Genomic DNA, 22,965 nt, shown 5'->3' on the forward strand with positions numbered 1-22,965 from the left:
TCTGCCACGGTCACTACGCTTCAAGGCACCAGCCACAACCAACACAGATTTGATGGCTCTCAAGCCCCAATCGTAATGGTCCTGTAATTTATGAAGGTAATAGAAAGTCATTAATTGATACAGTAACATATAAATGCCGATTTAGAATCCCTATACCAAGAGGAAAATCGTAGTTCAGAAATTACAAAGAGATCTTCATACAGATAAATAAAAGACAATCTCGGTTGGCAGTAGCTAGAAAAGATTAAGCAGGACAGACGGGCATCCAGGCCAGGGTAAGGTCACAGGTTTAAATCAATGATTAAGATAGAATATACTTTTCATTCACAAGATTATTCTTAAATGTTTTTCTACATAGAGATGAACAAATGAAACGAATAATGAATGTAATGTACTAAATATGTGAAATGTCTTTTCAACCTGGTATTATGTCAAGGTGAAACACTCTTGACATGTCAGTTTTGAACAGTGTTTAAAATAAGTACATTAAATTTCCTCAATAAAAGCATAATGAGTAAAATCAAACTACACATTTTATATTAACTTCAATTTCAACTGACTGGTTGGCCCCAATATTGTACTAGATCGAGACTGTGGAACACAAAATGTAAGTTAACTTTTGGCATATAGTAACTGTAAACTATATCACAAAACTCAGCTGTGCTTGAGACTAATTAGGTTAAATTACAAGACCGAGAAAAATGTATCCTTATTTTAAGAAATCAGATCTGAAAAAAAAAGAAAATTTATATAAAAATTCATTAAAATTATTTTCAAAGATAAGCAGACGAATGACAAAATATTTTACCTGTTTGGACAGCAATTCTTTACAGAGACTGTATAGTGTGATAAACTTCCTGGCCAGTAGACGAGCATCAATGAAACCTTCAGCCACCAACATAATTTCACAAATCAGTTCGAAGTCTGGAACCACCATAGCACAGGGCCTGTGAGTAAAGTATAAATGGATTTTTATGTCAGAAACACTTCAAACTCGAGGCTATTTGTAATAAAACAAGTATGAAAAGGAAAGACACAATAAATAGGTTTCATGTTGCATGGATAATTTTTTTTGTAAAACAATTTACTTTTTTATGGCAAATATGAAATTATACAGTGGTAGAATTGAGAAGCAAAGATAAAATCTAACCTGAATAGAGCCTTTAAGTTTTCTGGAAGTTCAGTCCTTCCGGCGTAGCCAGGGTTCATGGTGATGAAGATACCCACAGATGGGATTAGGCTGATTTCCTCTCCCAGGAAGTTGAAGCGGGTCTTCTTGTCTTTGATGGCATCCTGAATGGTCTTAACCTACAAGGGAATTGTTTGTAAAACAAAACTTCAGCCACATCTAAAAGGAAACTTAGCAAGGACAGAATGTTAAAGAATGTTGTTTTATCCATCCAACAACATCTCTCCTTTCTCATTGGATTTTCTTGTCTTTTTTTTCTCTGCCTTATAATTTACTGCTGTTACATAATTATTGCGAAGTTATTTTCCCATTGTATGACGATACATTTCCTTCTTTTTTTAAAACGTCCTTGCTCACTGTGTTTCTCAAGGAACATCTTTATTGCTGATATGATCTTGCCTCAAACATCTGGAAAAGATAACCTCTAGGTTTTTCTGATTTTTCAGGTTGTCAATCCTTTCGTTAATAGGGGTGTTATGGGCATTTGAGAGAGTGTAAAAGTGCCAATTTAATGTAAAGGAATACATACCTGTACAGCGACGACAGACAACACCTCTACAGCAATTCGGTTGAATTCATCAAAACATCCCCAAGAGCCAGACTGGGCCAAACCTTTGTAAATGTTACCGATGGACTGAAAAAAAAAAAAAAAGGTCATAATCTTGATCAAAATAGCCTATTAAAGCCAATAAATATTCTTTCAATGCGTTTCAGATTAGTCTTCATCTGGATTGATTTGCAATATCAAATTATATTCTCAAACTAAAATTATTTTGACTTTTTGAGCTTTTCCATAGATTTCAGATAAACATTTATTTCGATACAAAATGCATCTATTATGGAAATTCTCAATCGTTCAGAAAAGTCTATAGCTTGTAGTATGGAATTTCGTGTGTATTTTAATGATTTTGATAACAAAACATGTTTTGAATTGTTGCTAATTCTCAAACTAAAATTATTTTGACTTTTTGAGCTTTTCCATAGATTTCAGATAAACATTTATTTCGATACAAAATGCATCTATTATGGAAATTCTCAATCGTTCAGAAAAGTCTATAGCTTGTAGTATGGAATTTCGTGTGTATTTTAATGATTTTGATAACAAAACATGTTTTGAATTGTTGCTAATACTATTGATGCACTTTGTAATTTATTTTGCAGAGAAATAGTCTGATGAGAAATAATAAAAACTTAATTTTTTAAAATGATAGCCAAGTATAATACACCTCACCAATTCGTTGGGGTAAAATTGTGAATTGCGATTACGCTAGAGGAGGTAAGGAAGATCCTCCATTGCAGATGTAATTATTTAAAAACTTATTTTCATATTTATTGATGTATGGATGGACCAAACCTAAAAACACTTTTTATGAGTCAAACTGCAAAGCAAAGTATTCTATTAGCTATTCATCGATCTATTTTTTCAGAGGAAAGAATAAAATGCTTTTGTAGACATAATATAATCACTAATTACCTTGTAGTCCATCTGTTCAGAGCAGTTGAAGACATAGACCATGATGCCCAGGGCTCTGCCCAAATCTTTGGTGGTCTCTGTCTTTCCGGTTCCGGCAGGGCCAGCAGGGGCTCCTGACATGATAAGATGAAGGGACTGAGTCAAGGTAATGTAGCATCTATCGGTCAAGGGGGTGATCACTAGACGGGCAGTGTTACCCAAGTATTCATGTGAATATCTGAAATAAATTGGTGTAAAAAAATAAATGCACAAACTTGCAGTCAAATACAGAATTAGCTTAATTGCTGTTGTAGTCACCACCACCATCATCATCATCATCATCATCATCATCATCATCATCATCATCATCATCATCATCATCATCATAATCATCATCATCATCATCATCATTATCATCATCATCATCATCATCATCGTCATCATTATTATCATTGCCATCACGAGCAGCTTGCTTTCATTAGCACCACCTTTTTCAATGTCATCTCTTAAAAAAACAAAAAACAATCAATCATTATCTTGGACTATATTACCACCACTGTTAACCTTGCCTAAGCGGTATCACCACCACTGTTATCAACTTTATACCTGAATTGGGCATCACAAATGTTGGCAAAGCAATCGCGCTCGTTGTCGTCCCAGCGATGTCTCAATTGTGACAGCCATAAGAAAGCTTGGGAGCTGTCAATCTGAAAGTAGCATGCATTAGAAGTTGTAACAAATTGTATAGACCCATTGTTAACCAAAAAAACAACCACATAGTTGCTCTGAACTAATTGTTATATTAAAAAAATTATTCAGGTCAATGGGGCAACAATGTGGGATAAATGCGTGTTTAAATTTTTTTTTAAGTTGAAAAGCTTCATTTCTTTTTTTTTCTTATAAATTTTGATAAAGAAATGTAACTCAAGCACATTTGTATAGTAATATTGATTGCAAACTCAGAAGTCAACAAGTAAGTAAACTTCTCGTTGCAGTTTTGAACATCTATTTCAAAGGATCTTCTGCTTTAAGAAACTTTCAATAACTGTTTTTATTGTAACAAATTGAAGTTCAGCAGATATCATAGCATTAATGCTGTGGTTATCTGGAAAATATTACCTATTACTTTATCACTATTTCTCAACAACGACAATAACAACAACAACGACAACAACAACAAAAACAGTAACAATGACAAAACCAGTTACCATTTTTTACAAAAACATACAAGACCTGCACGACCTCCCCAACAAGGTATGAGACAAAAAGAAAAGAAGTTTCATTAAAACAGAATTAAGTAGAGACTGCAAGATCTATCAGCTATTGCATTGAAAGGCAAAAGAGTCAGCAACAACAACCCCATCATAAAAAGGAAAAAACACCACTGACAGCACCCTTACGACCGCAACCATCAATACTACTACAAACAACAACGACAAAAAAACAAGAGTTTCAACAACAAAAAACAGCAACAGCAACAGTTAAAACAACGACAACAATCTCATCGGCAATAAGTTTTAACCTTCTGTGTAATCATTTTAGCGACGACATCACGAGCGTGCACATCGATTGTACAAATGGTCATGATTTTCTGACGGTCTCCACTGGTGAGGTCTCCCAGCAACATGGTGATTAGATTGTTCAGCTGTTGAATTTGCTTCTTGTTGTAGTCCTTCAGTGCATTTTCATAGCCTTCTTCCAGTCTACCAAATGCTATGTTAACCTCGGTGGTCCACCAGATCTGAGTTCCGCACAGGGCGACCTATTTAAAAAAAGAAAATTATATGAATTTAGCATAAAAATCAAACCTAGATAAATAATCAACTTGAGCATCTGGATAGTGAAAACCTCATACCATAAAATCTTAGGATTTTAATATCTATTTTTAAGCATCAAATGTATGGTTTTTCTGTGGATTTTTTTAGGGGGGGGGGGGTGGGGTGTGTTTTTTAAAATGTGATAAAGCCAACAAATTACGTGCGTAAGGTTTTAAAAAAAATTAAACTGGATTTATCATTCAATCCATTTTTTTGCAGTTTTGTTAAAGCACTGTATCAAAAATCTGGTTTAAAACATCTTGACAGTGAGCAAATTGATGTATCAAAACAGTATAATCCATGATTGCTCTTTTCCTGAGTTTTAAATTACATCCCAATATTAGAATTGTCAACATGGAAACAAGTGAGCCTGATGGCTGGTAAACTGACTGAGAGAAAAACAGATGAGTCGAATCATGACAAGCATAATGAAAGTTAAAACGAATCTTTCTTAAATTTACCACAACTTTTACATCTATAGACTTTGATGGAGAAAAATAAATTAAATTACCTGTGCTGGGTAATCAAACAGCCACTGATCTCTTGGTTTCTCCTCGTAGCCAGCTACAGCCTCGGTCATCTCGTGACGGACTGTGTCCCTCATGGCGTCCAGAAGACGGTTCAGCCATGTCTCCACCTGGCCATTGAGATCACATGGCGAATTCAGGTCCACATATTCACCATCCTTGCTGAACATGCCCAATGCATTTTTGATGGGGTTGTCGTCCTTATCCTTTTCAAACTTGAGTTTGGCCAGGGAGTCAAACAACTTGGTAAGATGGCGGGCAACCTGGAGAATAATAGTTTTAAAATCCCGTCTCAACAAATTTTGGCAACCTACTTTACAGGAATCAATGTAAACAAATGTTTGCTTTTCTTATATTTAGACAGTTTTAAAAAATCACGAACAAATTACAAGCATATCAAATGATTAGAATCTATTTTAATTATTTGATAACATGATATAAAAATAACAACAACAAAAATCTAGCTTTAGCTGACATAAGGCAATTTAACTTCAAATGCATTCACTTCAAAATTTCACTCTAGTAAAAACCTGATCTGCAGTTCAAACTTTTGTGTTTGTCTTTTTTTTTTAAAATATATTTTTGTCAAAGTTACTATCTTATTGGTTTGCTTGGAATCCTTGCCAGACCCCACTGAATTCATTGTGTCTGTGTGTGTGTGTGCGTGTGTTTGTGTGTGTGTGTGTGTGTGTGAGAGAGAGAGAGAGAGAGAGAGAGAGAGAGAGAGAGAGAGAGAGAGAGAATGAGAAAGAAAATAAGAGAAAGAGGGCGAGAGAGATAATAGAAAAAAAAAAAGAGAGAGAGAGAGAGAGAGAGAGAGAGAGAGAGAGAGAGGGGGGGGGGAGAGAGAGAGAGAGAGAGAGAGAGAGAGAGACTTACAATAGTGGGATCATTGCCATTGGACAAAATATCCAAGAGATCAGCAGATGACACGAAGTAGAATCGTGGGAAGGCAAGACGTTTCGTTTCTAGGTACTCTGCAAGTGCCTTCTCACAGAGAGCCAGCTGGTCTTGCAATCTTTCAAGCTTCTCAAACAGTTTGGGTTGGTTGGTTGAGTCGACCACGTTGGTTGTCTTCTCTACCTGGCTAACTAATTCCTGTTGGATGTAGGTAGGCAAGAGGGATGATTTATATTTATTGTTTGTTTGTTTTTTGTTTTTTTTGGGTTTTTTTTTTTTTTTTTTTTTTTGGGGGGGGGGGGGGGGGTATTTTTGTAAATGGATGCCAATATACGATATGATATATTATAAAATAGAGCAATTGCATCTTTTCTATAATTACATCATTCTTTTATTGCTTAACCTTTAGAAAAAATTCTTTAACAACCATATGAATTTTGCATTGCCTCAATAAAAAAGTATCTAAATTTGTCTAAATTTTGACACCCAGGGGTGTACTCCTTTCTCAAAAAAGGAAATCAGGAAATTGAAATCAAGATGAAATAAGGCTAATGTAACGACAAACAACAATTAAAACGTATTTTAAGCAGCTTTACAAATATTATGTTCATTCTCTGTTGTTTTAATTTTAATAAATTTGTAGGTGATTTTTGATGAACTACACGAAGGATCTTTATCAAGTAGTGTGTTTTAGCTAAAGAGCTATTGATTACCTCTAAAAAGATTGACAATTCTTTTTTCACGACCAGTCAAATATTAGCCATAAAAACGAAGGAATAAATAAAATTATGATATAATAAAGCGTGCTCCTAAGTATCTTTTGACTGAGCCTTAAAGCTTTTAAAATTCTAAATTAAGTGTTTAAAAGAAAACATATTTACAAATATAGGTTTTAAAATCCCTCTCCAAAAGATTGTTCCAGAAAAAAAATCAATTATAAGTTTTGAGTCTTATTTTTATTTTAAAAATAATTATGAAATGTGTACAACCACATACCTTGAAGTCAGTATCAATACCATCAAAACGTTTGGAGTCTTCGGGCAACTGTTTCCTGATATCCTCAGAGCCGATGAAGATGGACTCCAAATGGCTCCAGGTCCTTTGAACTTCCATGTAGATGGAGATGACTTGGTCAGCTGTTGATAGCTTCTTTTGCCACATGGACACCTCATTGAGGAAGTGGGCAATGTATTTGGAAGTCATCATATTCTGAAGTTGTACCTGTTTGAAAGCAAAAGGACATTAAGATTTCATTGTCGACAGATAAAAGTTGGTTTTTTTTTAAATATAAAGGCAAAACACCACTTCAGCGGTGGCAGTCGATTATCTCATCGTTACATTTCTCAGAAGTTGATCTATCATATTCATTATGTAGCATCAGATTGTAAAATCACTGGCGGGGCTGTTTTGGGCTAATAAAGAAATAAGATTTGTATCTGATGCTAACTTTCTTGAAGTAGTTGTCTATGCAAAATCGGAAGAAAAAAACAAAACAATTCAAGCCCTCTATGAATCATTTATTAAAATCTATGTGTACGTACAGCATTGAGAATTTTTTTTTTTTTTGTAATGAGATCACAACAATTTAATAATGTAAAATTTAGGAAATTTGTAAATAACTACAGATAAAATAAGTCAGAATGTTTTATTCTTGATATTGAGTTAGTAAAATCTTATTTCTTACTTGATTGTCTTCAAGCGTTTCAATCAATTCCTCAGATGTCTTGATGATGGTAATGCCAGTTCGTGGATGTTTCTCGTGCTCAAATTCCATAGTAGACCAGGTGGTGTCCAACTCTTTGAGAACTTTCTCCATGGACATTTCCTTGACTGCCTTGTCCACAATGGTTCTGACTTCGTCCTCAAAGTTGTGCAGGTTCAAGTTCAAAAGATCGGCCAGGGTGGTGTTCTCGTCCATGACAAATTTCACCTGTGATTTATTGGAAAGGAAAGAATCATGAATGGAATGAAAGGTGATGGTCACAATAACTAAGTAATATATTGAAAAATACTGTATATGACGGCTATGTAAACCATAAAAGAGCTTATTTTTATTTTTTAAATTATTCTTTCTCTATCTCTCTCTCTCTCTCTCTCTCTCTCTCTCTCTCTCTCTCTCTCTCTCTCTCTCTCTCTCTCTCTCTCTCTCTCTCTCTCTCTTCCCTATCAATCAGTTCTTTAATCGGGTAATCATTTATCAATTCATTTAATTATCTATTTCTTATCTTATTATATAGTTGGAAATATATATATATATATATATATATATATATATATATATGTGTGTGTGTGTGTGTGTGTGTGTGTGTGCGTATTGTGTGTGTGTTTGTGTGTGTGTGTGTGTGTGTGTGTGTGTTTTAGTGTGAGTGTGTGTGTCCTTTTATCAATGTATTTGCCTAATCAATTATTCATTTGCCCATTGATTCATGAGTTCATTTTTTGTTCACTAATCCACTCGATCTTTGTAGCTATGTTGTATTTATTCAGTTTCAATAAGTTTTTTATTCATTTCTTCTCTAAATTAACTATTTACCTTTATAGTAAGGTGAATTATATATTTCTTTTTTTTTTTTTGTAGTTGTTGTTGGTTTTTTTTTATTACCTTAGTGGCCTGCATCAGTTGCTGCCAATGCCTGTCGCGGATAGCTGGGTTCTGGAGTTCAGACACGGCTCTGAGAGAAGTAAGCATGTTCTTGACGACATTCTCAACACCAGTGTAGGCATCCCAAGCCCTCATTTCCTTGTCTAATGCTCGGATGTCCTTGGCAAATTTCTTACAGTCCAAGTCCATCTGCTCCACATTGATGGCTTTCCATGGTGTGGTCTTCCAATCGTCAATACTGCTACGAACTATAATGATGTAGTCCCAAAGTGTTTTCAGCAATTTGATTTCCTTTCGGCATTGTTTGAGCTGTTTGAAATCTGGCACGTTGACCTCAAAGAGTCCAGCAGAATCCAAGAGTAAAGACATATCCGCCTCCATTGCCTTAATTTCCTCATTATACTGTTAAAGAAATGGATGGGATGAATAACAATAATAGAATTATAACATTGTAAAGTCTTTCTCTTATTTATACCTTATTTCATCTACGTTCATACCCATAATTCACATAGGACAAAACTGCATTCTTACAATGATTAAGATTATTTGTACTGCATCACACAACTGCTTTTTTTTTTTTGTTTGTTTCGTTTTGTTTTGTTTTCATTTCATTGAATCAGGACAATACTGCATTCTTACAATGATTAAGATTATTTGTACTGCATCACACAACTGCTTTTTTTTTTGTTTGTTTGTTTCGTTTTGTTTTGTTTTCATTTCATTGAATTAGTTATTTTTCTTTGTTTTCGCTTTTCCCTTTCAAAAAGACAATTATCAAGCAGTTAAATCTGGCACAATCTAAGCGGTTAACTTTGCATGTTTTTTGTTTCAATTATTTTATCATCCTTTTGCCAGCCAGACCTTTGACAGAATCACACAGTATCAATACACAAATTCAGCCTTTAACTTGAATATATCATTATTACAATATTCAAAGTGACAATTATATTAGAATTCATCCTTACTATGTCAAGATGGTCGTAAGGATTTTCACAATCATATTTGAATGGCGGGATGGTGCGGAACTTTTCCCTGAATTTGTGCTGGTTGGTGTCGAAGGATGCACTCTTTTTCCTGATGTTTGTCACCTCATTGGCCTGCAGTGGTGCTACCTGTTGTTTTACGGTGATGGCAATCTTCTTTGTGTTGTTCCACTGCTCTGGAAGTTCCTGCATCACAGATTCAAATTTCATAAATTATTCATGGAAGCAAGAGTATTTTTATGATAACAATATTACCATTTCTGCGCAATGTGCAATTGCCATTTAAAACAAAATAGACAACTTCATTCTGAAGATAAAATGAAAATAGAATTACGTACAAATAAAAAATGATGTTAATATGAATTTTCAAATAAATTTTATGATCATTAAAAAATATCGAAGAAATTTTAAATTGTCAGTTGGTATTGTCATAGCTGTTTGTTACAAATAAAGAAAACAAAATTTGAAAATCAGAGACTCAAAAATAGCATAATGTTAGTTTGACAAATTGGAATAAAACAAAGGATAAAGAAATTAAAGAATTACTTTTGGTTTAACTTGATATAGAATGTATCTTTGTGGTTTTACTTCCTTTTGACAGATGAGAGAAATGACTCACAACTTTTAGAAAGTACCCATACACCAACTTAATACCGCTTCAGGTAGATGAGTCACAAATAAATGTTATTTTCCTAAAAAAAAAAAAAATTTCCTGTTCGACACATGGTAGTGTCATCAATGGGCCAGCATTTCTCTTAGCTCATGTCAGCATCAAATTATTTTTACTTTCATATTTTAAAATAAGCCTTTTTTCATTAAAAAATCCATGCAGAACTGAAAAAAACCCTCGAGACTAATTTGACCCCATGTGAAAAATCTATTATTTATTATTCACTGAGTCAAATCCCCGTCATTGCTGTCTTGGACTGGTGAGATCTGATATATGTTTGTGTAAAATTAACCATGTTAAGGCTTTACATAAACTTACTTGCAACTGAATGTGGACTTCCTCTGGCATCTCCTGGTCGTATGTCTTGAGCAGCTCGATGGTTTGTTTCAGAGGTTCAAACATCTCATCTGTTGTCTGTTGCCTCTCCCTTACGGCAAAGAGGTGACCCATGACCTCAACGAGACCGTTGTAGTCTCCCTCTTCAACCTCCTTCTGGAGACCTGAGTCTGTTGACTTGATGAAGTCGGTAAGGTTGTTAAGGCTGTCGAGAAAGTTGTAAATTCAAATTGGTATAAATAACTGGGAAAAAAATGATGAGAAGAAAGAGGACATGGGAAAGGAAATGAATAAAGAAGAATGGTTGAAATCTGGTCCCTTAATAACAACAGAATCATGAAAATGCTACCAAAAAAAAGGACACTAGGGTGAAAATTATCAAAACTCATTAGATGTCACCCCAAAATGGCATCCACCAATTTTTAAAAAACAAAATCTGTACATCAGATTATTTTGATATCATAACATGCTTCACAAAATGATATGTGAAGCTTTTGGTTTGTAAAGGACTAGCACAATTACTCATGATTTTTTTGTTCAGTGCTCTCAGTTGTTCAATTAAAATGTTTTTCTTTATCCGTCATTTATAATAAATTTATTGAAGCTCACAAAAGATCAAAGCCTTAAGATCCAATTATGATCTCCAATTTATATTGCTAGAAGGAATGAGATTTAGTGAGATCTTTGAGTTAAAGGCTTCATATATTGTTGATCCCAGTAATGATCTACATCAAACATGGGAACAAAAAAAGAACCCAACAAACCTCCATACCTGTTTGTGACGTGATCAATGAGATGTTGTTTGAACATGAAGCTCCATCGTTTGATGATGTTGAGAAGAGACAGTTTGAAAGGCTTGGCATCCACACGGAACCATTGCTCAAACAGTTGCATATCCTTGATTTGGACAGCATCTTCATAGATCTTCTCATAGGTGTCAATCTGTAGTCAAATTATCAAATGTGTTTATATCGGTATAAATTCTATTATGCTGCATATTATCAAATTTGTTTATGACTAATGTTTGACAATTTGTGTTGGACTAAAGGAAATTTATTCAAGCATTATGGGTTGCAATGGCGAAAGCATAACATTATTCTAAAATCAGATAGGTTTGATGATTCTGAAAAAAAAAAGAATTGTCTACCTCTTTTTCCTACTTCCCTCTGTACTTCTAAAGTATTTCATTAGCATTTTATTTGTGATCGTATGAATATGTTGCACCCAATGACCATCGATATTTACTTTCTTTTATTCAATTTTATCTACGGTTGTGCCTTGTAATTAGTCAGAGAGACGATGATAATCTATTGACATTATAAAGAAATATGAGGAAACGTGAGGCTACGAACAATTAAAAGATTGAACCAAAAAAAGGGGGAAGAAAAAATAGAGTAAAAAACGAGTAAACAGTATGTGAAAGGTGATGTTTTCGAGACTAACGCCCTTCAGCAGCAAATTTATAAAAATATTATAGATTTACTAGTAGGCTCATTTCAGCCCAACAGTTAACCCATAATAAATTCTGTGTTTTGTTGAAGCTACTTGCTATATTAAGTTTATTATTAAATCCCCAATGAATCATACTCACCTGATCTTTGAACTGAGCTAATGTTGGGGGACTTTCAGGCACTCCCTCATCAGCATGCGCCTCGATTTCTTCTGTTGTGAGCACATGGTTGTAGAGGAGGAACTGTCTCATGAACTCATTACGGTCATCGACCCACAGGTAGGCATAGTTATCAAAGGAGTTCCTGTACTCACATGCCTTGTTCATGATGTTCTGGATTCGATCCATCAGGTCTTGTCGCATCTCACTCAGTTCCTCCATGTCTTCCAAGTCAGGCTGTTAAAAAAATGTGAAAAAAAGAGGAGAAATCACTTTATGAGCATTTTGAAGAGAATGAAATATATTTGGAAAAAAAAAAACATAACAGAGTTAGGTAGCATATGATAAAAAGATAAAGACAATGGTTCAACGTAAAAGCGGTCGCCTATCAACAGCTTGAGTTGAAAATCATTATGATATCTTATAAAGGGGGACGGGGGGAAGCAAACAATGACTCAAAGGTACCTTTGACTTGCAGTGGGTCAAGTAGTGTGGTTTATGATCTAAGAATAATTCAATTTAAGCTTAATGATAATTTGAATTATAATAAATAGACTAATATGCACTAGCTCATTAAAAAAAAAGTATACTGAAATTCTTAGAAACATTTAATTGAATGTTACAGTTGCTTGATTCCAAATAAAACATTATTTTATTTACTCAATTTATATCTATATTGGCAAAGTACTAGATTACAAAAATGATTCAAACAACATAGGCTTATGAACATAAACGTATATATTATTAGTATTTCATATACTTTTCAATTTCCCTTGGAGATTTTCATGTTGTAATGTTAGCATTCATTTTTTTTTCAACGGACCTGATAATGTTCCTGTCCTGAATGAGCTGCCAGACGTGGAATGAGATTGGCTTGTTTGTAAATGTCTCCGACTAAACCGTCGACCTCATCGTAAAAACCATCTGCTGCTCCAAAGTCCAGGGACGGCAGGAACACCATCTCAGGCACATGAAGTTCTAACTTGGCCTCGAACAGGGGACCTGGGTTCATCTTGATATCTTTTGAAATAAAGCAAGATTAAATGCTTAGTTCTGAAACTTCTTTCAAATAAAAAAAAAATGAAATAAAAAAATGCAACCATTTGTTTTTTTCATCACAGAAGAAAAAAAAACCCAAAACAAATAGAAAGCTCTGTTTAAAATTTTTTTTCATGCCCTCATTTCATACAAATTATATCCAACATTGTCTTTCATTACATACTTAATGCATATAGAATGTTCATAGAATGATTTAAGACAACGTATTGAGAATACTACAGGAATTATTAACATGCAACCAAAAAAAAAGGATCATTGTTGCAACATAAATAAGGCTATAACTTAATAGAATAAGACATTTGACGAACTATAATCAACAAATTTTCCAAATCTTATAGTGTGGCAATCGAATTCCTGATAAACCAGATTGTCTCATTACCTGTGTTGTTGAGCATGAACTGCAGACTGCACTTGATGGTGTTAAAGAAGCCGTCTACAATCATCTCATCCACGTAATCAACGTACGCCTTCCAAATGTCTGTGCTGGCATCCGCTTTAAAGTATTCTAGATTTTGCTGTGGGCGAGAGACACGTAGATATAAGATGAAATATTTTGTCAATGCAAACCCAGTGACACTTATCTGAAATTTAAGTCTAAGTCAAGAGTAGTTATCATTATTAGTAATATGGACTATTATCATCATTATAAATATAATCAGGACAAAGGCTCTGAGATAAAAAAAAAATTAACAAAAAAAAAAACAAATTTAGGAATATGATATCATTTTGTTGACGAATGTTTAAATCAAATGTGACAACTCTATTTAAAGTAAATATATTCATTACTATCTCATTTTACAAAAGTGACAACGGTAAGGTCTGGAACAAATATAGATTGGCTACATCACCCTAAACATAGACACTATGGCGTACAATGGTGTTATATACACTATGATTAAAATCAATCCTATCAGTTAGACACATAGAATTAATCTTATTGAATTAAGAGACATAAAATATTTACTTTTAGTAGACCATGGATATTCTCTCCAGCTGTCTTGACTTCAGCATAACGTTTGTTGATGCGATCCTCCCTGTCGTCGAGTTGCAGAAGGCAGTCATGCTTGTCTTCCTTCCTCTCAAAGAGAGGCGTTTTGGCCCATGTGGTCATAATCTTCTTGATCTCCTCCACATTGTCCTTTGATTTCTGTACTCTTGTCTCCAAATCATGGACTTGATCACGTGTTTTCTCAATGTATTCCCATACCTCTGTTTTAGATTTATTAAATAAAAATAGCAACATGTTAAAGAACAATTTATGGGTTCATTTCCTCAACAATACAATTAAATAAACTTTAAAATTTCTATACCGCTTTGAAATGCTTACTTTTCCATTTATATGCAACTTTTCCATATTGTCTATAGAATAATGGTCGACACCAAACAGGAAAATAAGTCAACATTCACTTTTTAACTTTCAGTGTAAAACAATTAGTGCATAATAGGGGCTTATATGATAATTTTTCATAAAAGCATTCAAAAAGAAACATTCTAGCATTTATGATTAAGTTTAAATATTTTGCTCATGGAATTTAAATTTTCCTTTCAATCCCTTTTTTAATTTTACGCGAAAAACATGTCAGCATTCATTTAATTAATCATTACAATATATTTCATTATCTTTTATACAGCAAACAAGGAAAAAGAATGAACAGATGAAGAAGATACAATAATATTACTGAATCTGAAAAAAAATATTTTTATAAAATGAAAATCCCTGAAGTGTCAAAATAATGGGCTTATTCATTACATAAAATCTTACCAAAAAAATTGAAAGTAAATTTATTTCATTATGTCATTATTTCCTGACATTGATAAGAATCAGGGATATGCACACTGAGAATTAAATATCTTTTTAAATCATTGCGGCCTATTTCACTGAATTAGAGAGGGTCAATTTTTAGGACAAAATTGAGATGGATGCTGAAAAATCAAAGAATATTCTAGTTGCTAACAACATACCTGGATTCTCCCAGTTCAAGGTCTTTTCAGCCTTCTCCAACTGTTGGTCAATCTCAGCCAATTGTCCTTCAACCAAGGGATACTCAACTTCCAGGACAGTCTTGCGGACCTATGATTGATGGTTGTCAAGCACATATTTTGTCAACAACTTTACTTGGGGAAAAGTATTTTAGAACTTAATGACCATATCAGTAATTCGTGTATGAATTTAACTATATTACCACTGGTTTGAATTTCTCTCATAAGATTTACTATCGTCTATTTGCTAATAGAAAGAAAGAAGTTGTTGTCACTCAGCTGTTTGTTATTATTTTTAGCCCATCATACCTTCATTTTTAAAACAACTCTTTAACAGACTTTAAACATTACAGTTTAAACATATTTTGCGTGTTTGTTACGATTGTTTTGGTGGGCAGAACTGATGAGTATTCTAATTAACCGCATACCAGCAAAAGCTGCAGACATAATTAAATAAACTCATCCACTTGAACAATGTTTTACAAAATACAGTTTTCCCGGCTGTAGTTAATGGACTGACCAACTGCAGGCTTATATTTCCTACCTTTTCAATCATAAACTCAGCTAAGTGTTAGATAATTAATACGACTTAAGAGTGAATGTGTGAAATAGTCTGGACACCTTAATATAAGTTAAGAAATATTTTGTTTGTTTTCGTAATCTATTTAGATTTACTCTTTGCATGTTTTATTTCAGTCTTACCTTGTTGTACCATTGTACAGTGAGGTCAAGATTGGCCACAAACTTCCTGAAAGTGTCGTTCTTAGAATACATTGTACTGGCACTGCCTGGAATCTCCTCCTTCTCTCTGATCTCTAAGTATTTCACTTCACGCAGCACAGCCACAAGCTGAGGGTCAAAGTTCACTGAGATGAGGTTGGTCTCCTCGTTGCGAGTCAAGAGTGGCTGAGACAGATTGAAGCTACAGGCCTGGTCCACACCCTTGGTCCATTCATTGTACGTGTCCACATCCCATCTGGAAACATTCATTAATTTTTTTTGGTTAGAATATTATAGCAACGTGAGTGAGCGTATAGATTACCTGCTTGCTCTGTAGAAATTAATAATTCATATAGACATTTTTTTTCTATTTTCAATATTGTTTATTCTTTTTTCAAACACAGCATTCAAGATTGACATGTTAAACTGTGTTGAAACTGGTAAAGACAGATTATACTTTGCATGTGTCAAACATTAATTTCATACTTTGTAATAATGAAAACAATAAACCATATTCCGTTTCATTAGTTTTAATCAAATGATGAAGCAATCTTAAAATAGTAAACTGTTGAGGGTTTAAAAAAAAAAATTTGGCTGATGGCTGGGTTACTTTGCTTTTTTTTTCTCAAAATTAGCCTTACAAAAAATCCCCTCAGAAAGAATAAAAGAATTTCATAAAAGCTAATGAAAATAAAGTGTCATGAAACAGACAAGAAAAATAAAATTTTGATGAGAACAAACAAAACAACAAAAGACTTACTGTCCAAGCAATTGCATCATCTCTTCATACTTGGTGAAAACTAATTGGGCATTTTCACCGTCCATGACTCTATGGACAAAAAGTAATATAGAATGAATGCGAATATTCTTTTATGATTGGTCACCCAGTACATTGTAAAAAACCTGCTGAGCATTTTCACTGCTATGATTTTACAAATAACAGATAAACTATAAAAGATAATTTGATGATTGTTTTAAGCATGTAATAAGGAAACCACTATGAGCTATGCAAAAGATGTGAGATTAATAAAAACATCCTAACAAATATATATCCCCTCCTCCAATCTCCTCTCTACCTCATCCAATCCACAGGATTTTGCTGATTCATCCCCTCAATTAACTTTTTTCTTCATTGGTAACAAAGACAGCATAAGTTGATACATGATAGATGAATAGCTACGAAATAAAAAAGGAAAAACATTTTGCAAATTACATGGAAGCTCTACTCCTTTCCATTGGTCATGGTCCTGGGCCAACATGGATGGAGAGAGCAGCTATACTCATCGACTATGACTGAATCACAATTCTCAGCAAGCGTCATTCAGACTGCGAGGCTTGCTACTACTACTACTCTACTCCTTACATCAAGTCAATTGATGTTGTGGATGTCCTGTAGTCATTTGTATCTAACATTCAGGGAAGTTTCTTTTTGTTGAATTGTATCTCAAATATAAAAAATATAAATCAACGGTCTAATATAAGTATTGCTCCTGCGGGTTCTAAGATCAAGCACTTGACACATATTCAACTTGACTCATTCTAATGAGTGATTAGTTTCATAGAGTGACGGATCTTGTAATATTGCTAATTAAAAAGGAGCGACTTATAGTCAACTTGTACTGTATAAAATGGAAATTTTATTCCATACATGATCTTCTGGGAGAATCGGTGGGGCATTGTATTGCACATTGGGCATGAGAAACGAAGGAGATCAATTCAATGAATTATTAATCAGACCTAATTTGATATTATCTGAATTTATTTTTTATATATTATCGTAACTTACGGGTGCTCTGTTCTCTTGTAATAAGCCATGGGAGCTGTGATTCTATCTGCCAATTCCTTGGACCAACGGAGAGATCCAGTCATATTTGGCATGTTTTTGTGGATGGGGCATTTCCCTTCACTTTGTTTGATGGCAACCTGACATGAAACAAATGGAATTCTCATTCACTGTGGACATCATGTGAAACTTCAAAGGCAATAAATCAAACAACTTCAAGACTGATTTAGGCCTAAGAGGTTTAAAGTTTGATAAGAACTCAAAGAATAAAAGACAAAAACACTTTAATGAAATTAAGCGCCATATGGTTAACATTTTTTTTTCTTTTCATTTTTAAAATATTTTTTTATGAATTCGTATCAAAACAAATATTCCTTTTACGGACTATTTCAAGGTCTTGAACAGAGAATATTTTTTACAAACAAGCAACAACATCACATTAAAACGAATAAATAATTAAGTCGTCAAAAAGTGAATTATTAAGTAACAAATAAATAAATAAATAAATAAATAGAGAAATAAATATTCAATCAATAGTTTCTCTATCAATTATATAAAAATACCATGCTTTATTTTAACTTTTTATCAACCTGTGTTGGCAATGTGCAATCTTTCCCAATCTATTTTCAAAATTCTATTTACATTACAAATCCAGCATTAAACTCTATTCTACTTTCATGTCCCATTTTTATAGCATTGCTTGTAACTGCTGTCTATTTTATGAATATTTTATTATATCTTAAGTTTATTTTGTTTTTAATTAGCATCGTATTTTCATCCATTAGATCATGACAGTGTATAAATCTGTACTAATATTATGAATGATGTGTAACATTTTGATAATTTCCATTCAGGATCAATAAAGTATATCGTATTATTAAAACGTCTTGTTCATTAGTTAGGTCTAAAATAAAACACATAGCTTTATTCAGTTTCAAACAGCATGAAGTGCCTTCAATACTTCCTGGAGACTAAAATAAACATAAACATTTTGCCAACCTGTTTGTCGTACAGAAGCTTGGCCTCGTCCAAAAGTTCGTGCATTTTGACAACGATGATAGGATACTTTTCGTCAAAATCCTTCTTAATTAGAGGACGCTCTAACAAGGATCCCATGATGTCAATCATCTGTGGACGGCAACAAATCATATTGAAGATGTGTTATAATTTGACGTTAGTCGAATCAAAAACATGGGAAGAAATCAACCAACATTTATTTTGTCATTACCGCTCCACTTCATTTTTTTTCCAAAATATCTCCTTTACCATTTTCACCTTTTCCCTCAGTATTCTCATGCTCTTTATTAATTTTCTCCTACACTTCTTTCAGTTTTGTTATCATCATCTTCATCATCATCACCATCATCATCATCATCATCGTCGTCGACATCGTCATCATCATCATCATCATCATCATCACCATCACCATTACAAAAACAACAAATAGGTACCTTATAGATAGACTCAAGACCAGAGCAGTCATCAAAACCCTGGCAGATGATAGTGGCAAGACGACGATCGAAATCCCCGATTTTCTCCAAGAATGCATTGTAATCTTCCACAAATTCCTACAAAATAGTAAAATAGAAAAAATGAATAGAAAAAAAAAGAACAAGACAGGAGAAAACGTTAAACAAGCGGAAATAGGAATGAGTATTTCTACTTTTAACAATGTTTTAATTATACCCTATTCGAATTGCTTGTACATAATATATGTAATGAACTGAGGCAAGAAAGACAAATTAATATGTAACCATATTTGTGACCCACCATCTCAAAGCAGTATTATGCCAGGATAGTTCAGACTCCGAAAGGTGAATTTAGAATCAAAATAATAGAATATACAAAGTATAAGATTTTGTAATGTAAGAAATTTTACTTGATCTCCAAGATGAAGTATGGAAATTAACCCCAAATTTCATATTAAAGGTTACAAATTCGATTTCCAGCACCTAGTTAATCCTGGCATAATACCTTTTTGAGTCAATGGATCAAATTCCATGTCGAGGAAAAAACTATCCCAACATTTTTTTCCATCGATAAATGGATAGTCAATATTTCAATACATATCATAGTTGCAAGAATGGACAAGGTTGGTAGATTGTATTTGTAAATACCACGTCGAGCCCATTTGTGCAAGACACAACTTCTAAAAAATCACATCTGATTTAATTATTATCAATAATACAGAACGTATAGAAAATAATCATTTATTGAACAAAGGAAACAGGAAATGTAAAATGGGATGTTTTTGGTTCATGGAAAGCGCTCAACAAATGTCATTTATTATTTTTATTATTATCATCATCATCATTATCATCAACATCATCATCATCATCATCATCATCATCATCATCATCATCATCATCATTATTATTATTATTATTATTATTATTATTATTATTATTATTATTATATTATTATTATTATTATTATTGGTAGTAGTAGTAGTAGTAGTAGTAGTAGTAGTAGTAGTAGTAGTAGTGGTGGTGGTGGTAGTTGTAGTAGTAGTAGCAGTTAGTAGTATTAATAGTAGTAGCAGTAGTAGTAGTAGTAGTAGTAGTAGTAGTAGTAGTAGTAGTAGTAGTAGTAGTAGTAGTAGTAGTAGTAGTAGTAGTAGTAGTAGTAGTAGTAGTAGTAGTAGTTACTTTTAATTTAATCATGTGGCCACAATCACAAAATGCATCAAAATGTTTTCAAACAGTCAATCGTTTATATTATATAAATCTATATAAATCTAATCTTAAAAAACTCGAGAACAAAATGTGATAAGGTCATTACGTTATACATTTTAAGAATGTTGTCACCAATATAACTTTTGAATTAAAACATTTGACTGTGTAATTTAAATTGCAAGACCACAAAAAGGGTTTGGGACCACTGTGTTCCATTATGTATATTTTCTTCTCTATTGAGACAGAAATATAATTTTCTGGAAATAATGGATTTTCTTATTGATACATTTTTTTTGAGGAAAACTGAATATGCCACAGATATCGATTCCCAACGTGTACATATCTCGCATAAGAATTAAAATTAATTCTCCTTGAACCACTCACATCACTACCAGTGTCCAGACAGTCATAACTACGTTCTGAGAAGACTTTGTACTGCTCGTTGAACTCATTGAAAATGTCCAAGACTTGATTGCTTAGCTGCTTGCCTTGAATACCACCAAGTTCAATCTTCTCTAATTTGTAAAACTCTTGAGCGGTTTCCATCAGTTCCTGCGTATGATAAAAGGGGGTAGAAGTTTGGAAATTAATAAGCCTTAAGTAATAACATTATTTATATGATATTAATATCATTAACATTTAATGAACTTTTTATTTTTAAATGTCTAAACATACTCAATGTATTTTTACTCATCATAAGTCTGTTGTAGTTTATTATAAAAAATTTAAAAAAATACAATCATCATCAGATTAAAATTATTTGATGAAAACATAATATACCTTTTCTGCACAATGATATGATATGATATGATTGGAAAATAGTTTCAACTTTCAACTTAATTTATTAAACACAACCTTAAAGTATGCCATCTTCTTCAATTTAAAGATTATCCAATGATGAACATAAAATTTAAGATAACAAATTTTGAAAAAATGTTTAAACAATTATTTGTCAATTAAAAAATAAACACAAGTAAGTATTATCTTCTCATGCATTGGCAGTCAGATTTTTAATCAGGGTAATATGTTCAGTCTTTCAAAGATTGAAATAGAAACCAGAGAGTAACCTTACCTTTACTGTCTCCACACGCTCCACAAACTTAGTATATCTGGCAAACACAAGCTCTGATGCAAACTCCCACTCACGGGGCTCCTTGCCATCCTTGAAATATGTGCTCAATTTCTCTTTGTGCTCGTCATAGGCCTGACGAAATTGATTCAACACTTGGCAAGCATTGCGCACTTTGCCAATGACCTCCTCTACCTCACTCTTGAAGAGTTCATCAGGTGCGAGGAAATTCCTGGCCTGAAATGATTTGTAAAAGAAATTGTGAGTTTTTAGAATTACAGTCCATAATAAGCCGTTCATGGGTACAGAATTAGAACTCTAACACTAATCCCATTTTTATTAAATATATCAAGGAATTCACTACATTAAAAAAAATGGTCAGAAAGAGTATACTCGGCCATCCAACTTTCAATTTTAAAAAAAGATAAGAGAGAAACACATGTTGTAGTTACACTGTTTAATATGGATTAACTAAACGGGACAGAATAACACATAGGATAAAACAATGCTCTTATTCTGTATTGTGACTCATTGATCTTCTCAAATTTTTTTTTTACAAATATTAACACATAAAGTTATTAATATTCGGTGCTGTTGTAGATCCAATGAATTTTTTAAATTAATTACGTAATCAAATTCCATTATTCTATGAATTTATTAGATAGAGATTACTATTAGATGAATAATCATAACATGAAATGAAGACTCTTTTCAATGAATATGTCAGGTCATAACATTTATGAACCCATTCAAGGTTGAATAATGATTAGCAGTATGCAATATTGCAACATTTAAAAAATTAGACTCATATTATACTTGAATTTATCCACCACCGTTACTAATTTTGTTGACATTTAAATATGTGACTATCAACTGTCATATTGATATGTAGGATCAGTTCAATGAGATATCCCTATTAATTCAACAAAGTTATTAAAAGATCAACTGACTTATAACACCTTTAAACCCAATATACTATAAAAGAGATTTTCAATATAAAATGAAAGGATAGTAAATAAATAAAAGAGAAACGACTGATGAGAGTTTTAGGATCATTAATGGATTTTTTTTTCAATTGGAATTAGTAGCTTAATAAAGATGATTTTTTAAAAAATCAACATAACTGTAAAACTTAGGACAGTATTAAGTATGAAACAAAAAACGCTGCCTCTGTAGATAGATTAAAAATAATGCTTGAAAAAGAAATAATTAATTCCCGATATAATTATGATGAAATGTTAATACACTGTGGAGTGATCTTCGACAATATTGGAGGTTTCCACAAGAAGAAAAAGAAGAAGAAGGCAGGGTATTCAAAGGTCAGTTGGCCTAAACAATCCTTCTCATGATATAATATGATGTGATACAACAAAAAAAAACCCCAAAAAAAACAAAAAAACTTTTAATATGAAAGGACACTTTGAATATCAGAGCTAGTTAAAGCATTCTTGTTGATATGTACTTAGCTAAAGTAAGGCATATTGTTTATTCTATTTGTTCAATGTTTTAATAAATATACTTGGTTTTATCAACACATGCTGTTGATACTATATATTTGTTAAGATTAAACATTTTGTTAGAATGTGCAAGTAA

At 33.0% G+C, this 22,965-nt stretch overlaps 1 protein-coding gene across 1 annotated transcript in view; it reads right to left on the reverse strand.

The window, feature by feature from the left end:
* The window catches only part of LOC144972952 (dynein beta chain, ciliary-like), a 59,762-nt gene that overhangs the window by 29,394 nt on the left and 7,403 nt on the right, over positions 1–22,965 (reverse strand). The window contains exons 6-32 of the mRNA XM_078914805.1: positions 21,376–21,609; positions 20,688–20,855; positions 19,080–19,196; positions 18,628–18,756; positions 17,632–17,768; positions 16,606–16,674; positions 15,828–16,101; positions 15,108–15,216; positions 14,110–14,354; positions 13,525–13,660; positions 12,910–13,106; positions 12,069–12,323; positions 11,250–11,419; positions 10,460–10,682; positions 9,454–9,657; positions 8,489–8,890; positions 7,571–7,816; positions 6,883–7,107; positions 5,866–6,084; positions 4,971–5,249; positions 4,165–4,404; positions 3,249–3,349; positions 2,664–2,880; positions 1,719–1,823; positions 1,151–1,308; positions 809–947; positions 1–81 (exon numbers count right to left, since the gene is read on the reverse strand). The exon at positions 1–81 is cut by the window's left edge and continues 207 nt beyond it. Coding sequence (XP_078770931.1) covers positions 1–81; positions 809–947; positions 1,151–1,308; positions 1,719–1,823; positions 2,664–2,880; positions 3,249–3,349; positions 4,165–4,404; positions 4,971–5,249; positions 5,866–6,084; positions 6,883–7,107; positions 7,571–7,816; positions 8,489–8,890; positions 9,454–9,657; positions 10,460–10,682; positions 11,250–11,419; positions 12,069–12,323; positions 12,910–13,106; positions 13,525–13,660; positions 14,110–14,354; positions 15,108–15,216; positions 15,828–16,101; positions 16,606–16,674; positions 17,632–17,768; positions 18,628–18,756; positions 19,080–19,196; positions 20,688–20,855; positions 21,376–21,609 — 5,079 coding nt within the window. The remainder of the gene's footprint in view (positions 82–808; positions 948–1,150; positions 1,309–1,718; positions 1,824–2,663; positions 2,881–3,248; positions 3,350–4,164; positions 4,405–4,970; positions 5,250–5,865; positions 6,085–6,882; positions 7,108–7,570; positions 7,817–8,488; positions 8,891–9,453; positions 9,658–10,459; positions 10,683–11,249; positions 11,420–12,068; positions 12,324–12,909; positions 13,107–13,524; positions 13,661–14,109; positions 14,355–15,107; positions 15,217–15,827; positions 16,102–16,605; positions 16,675–17,631; positions 17,769–18,627; positions 18,757–19,079; positions 19,197–20,687; positions 20,856–21,375; positions 21,610–22,965) is intronic.

Source organism: Berghia stephanieae, chromosome 5 (assembly GCF_034508935.2).
Source record: "Berghia stephanieae isolate SIO BIC M18660-M18661 chromosome 5, UCSD_Bste_1.3, whole genome shotgun sequence".
NCBI lineage: Eukaryota > Metazoa > Mollusca > Gastropoda > Nudibranchia > Aeolidiidae > Berghia > Berghia stephanieae.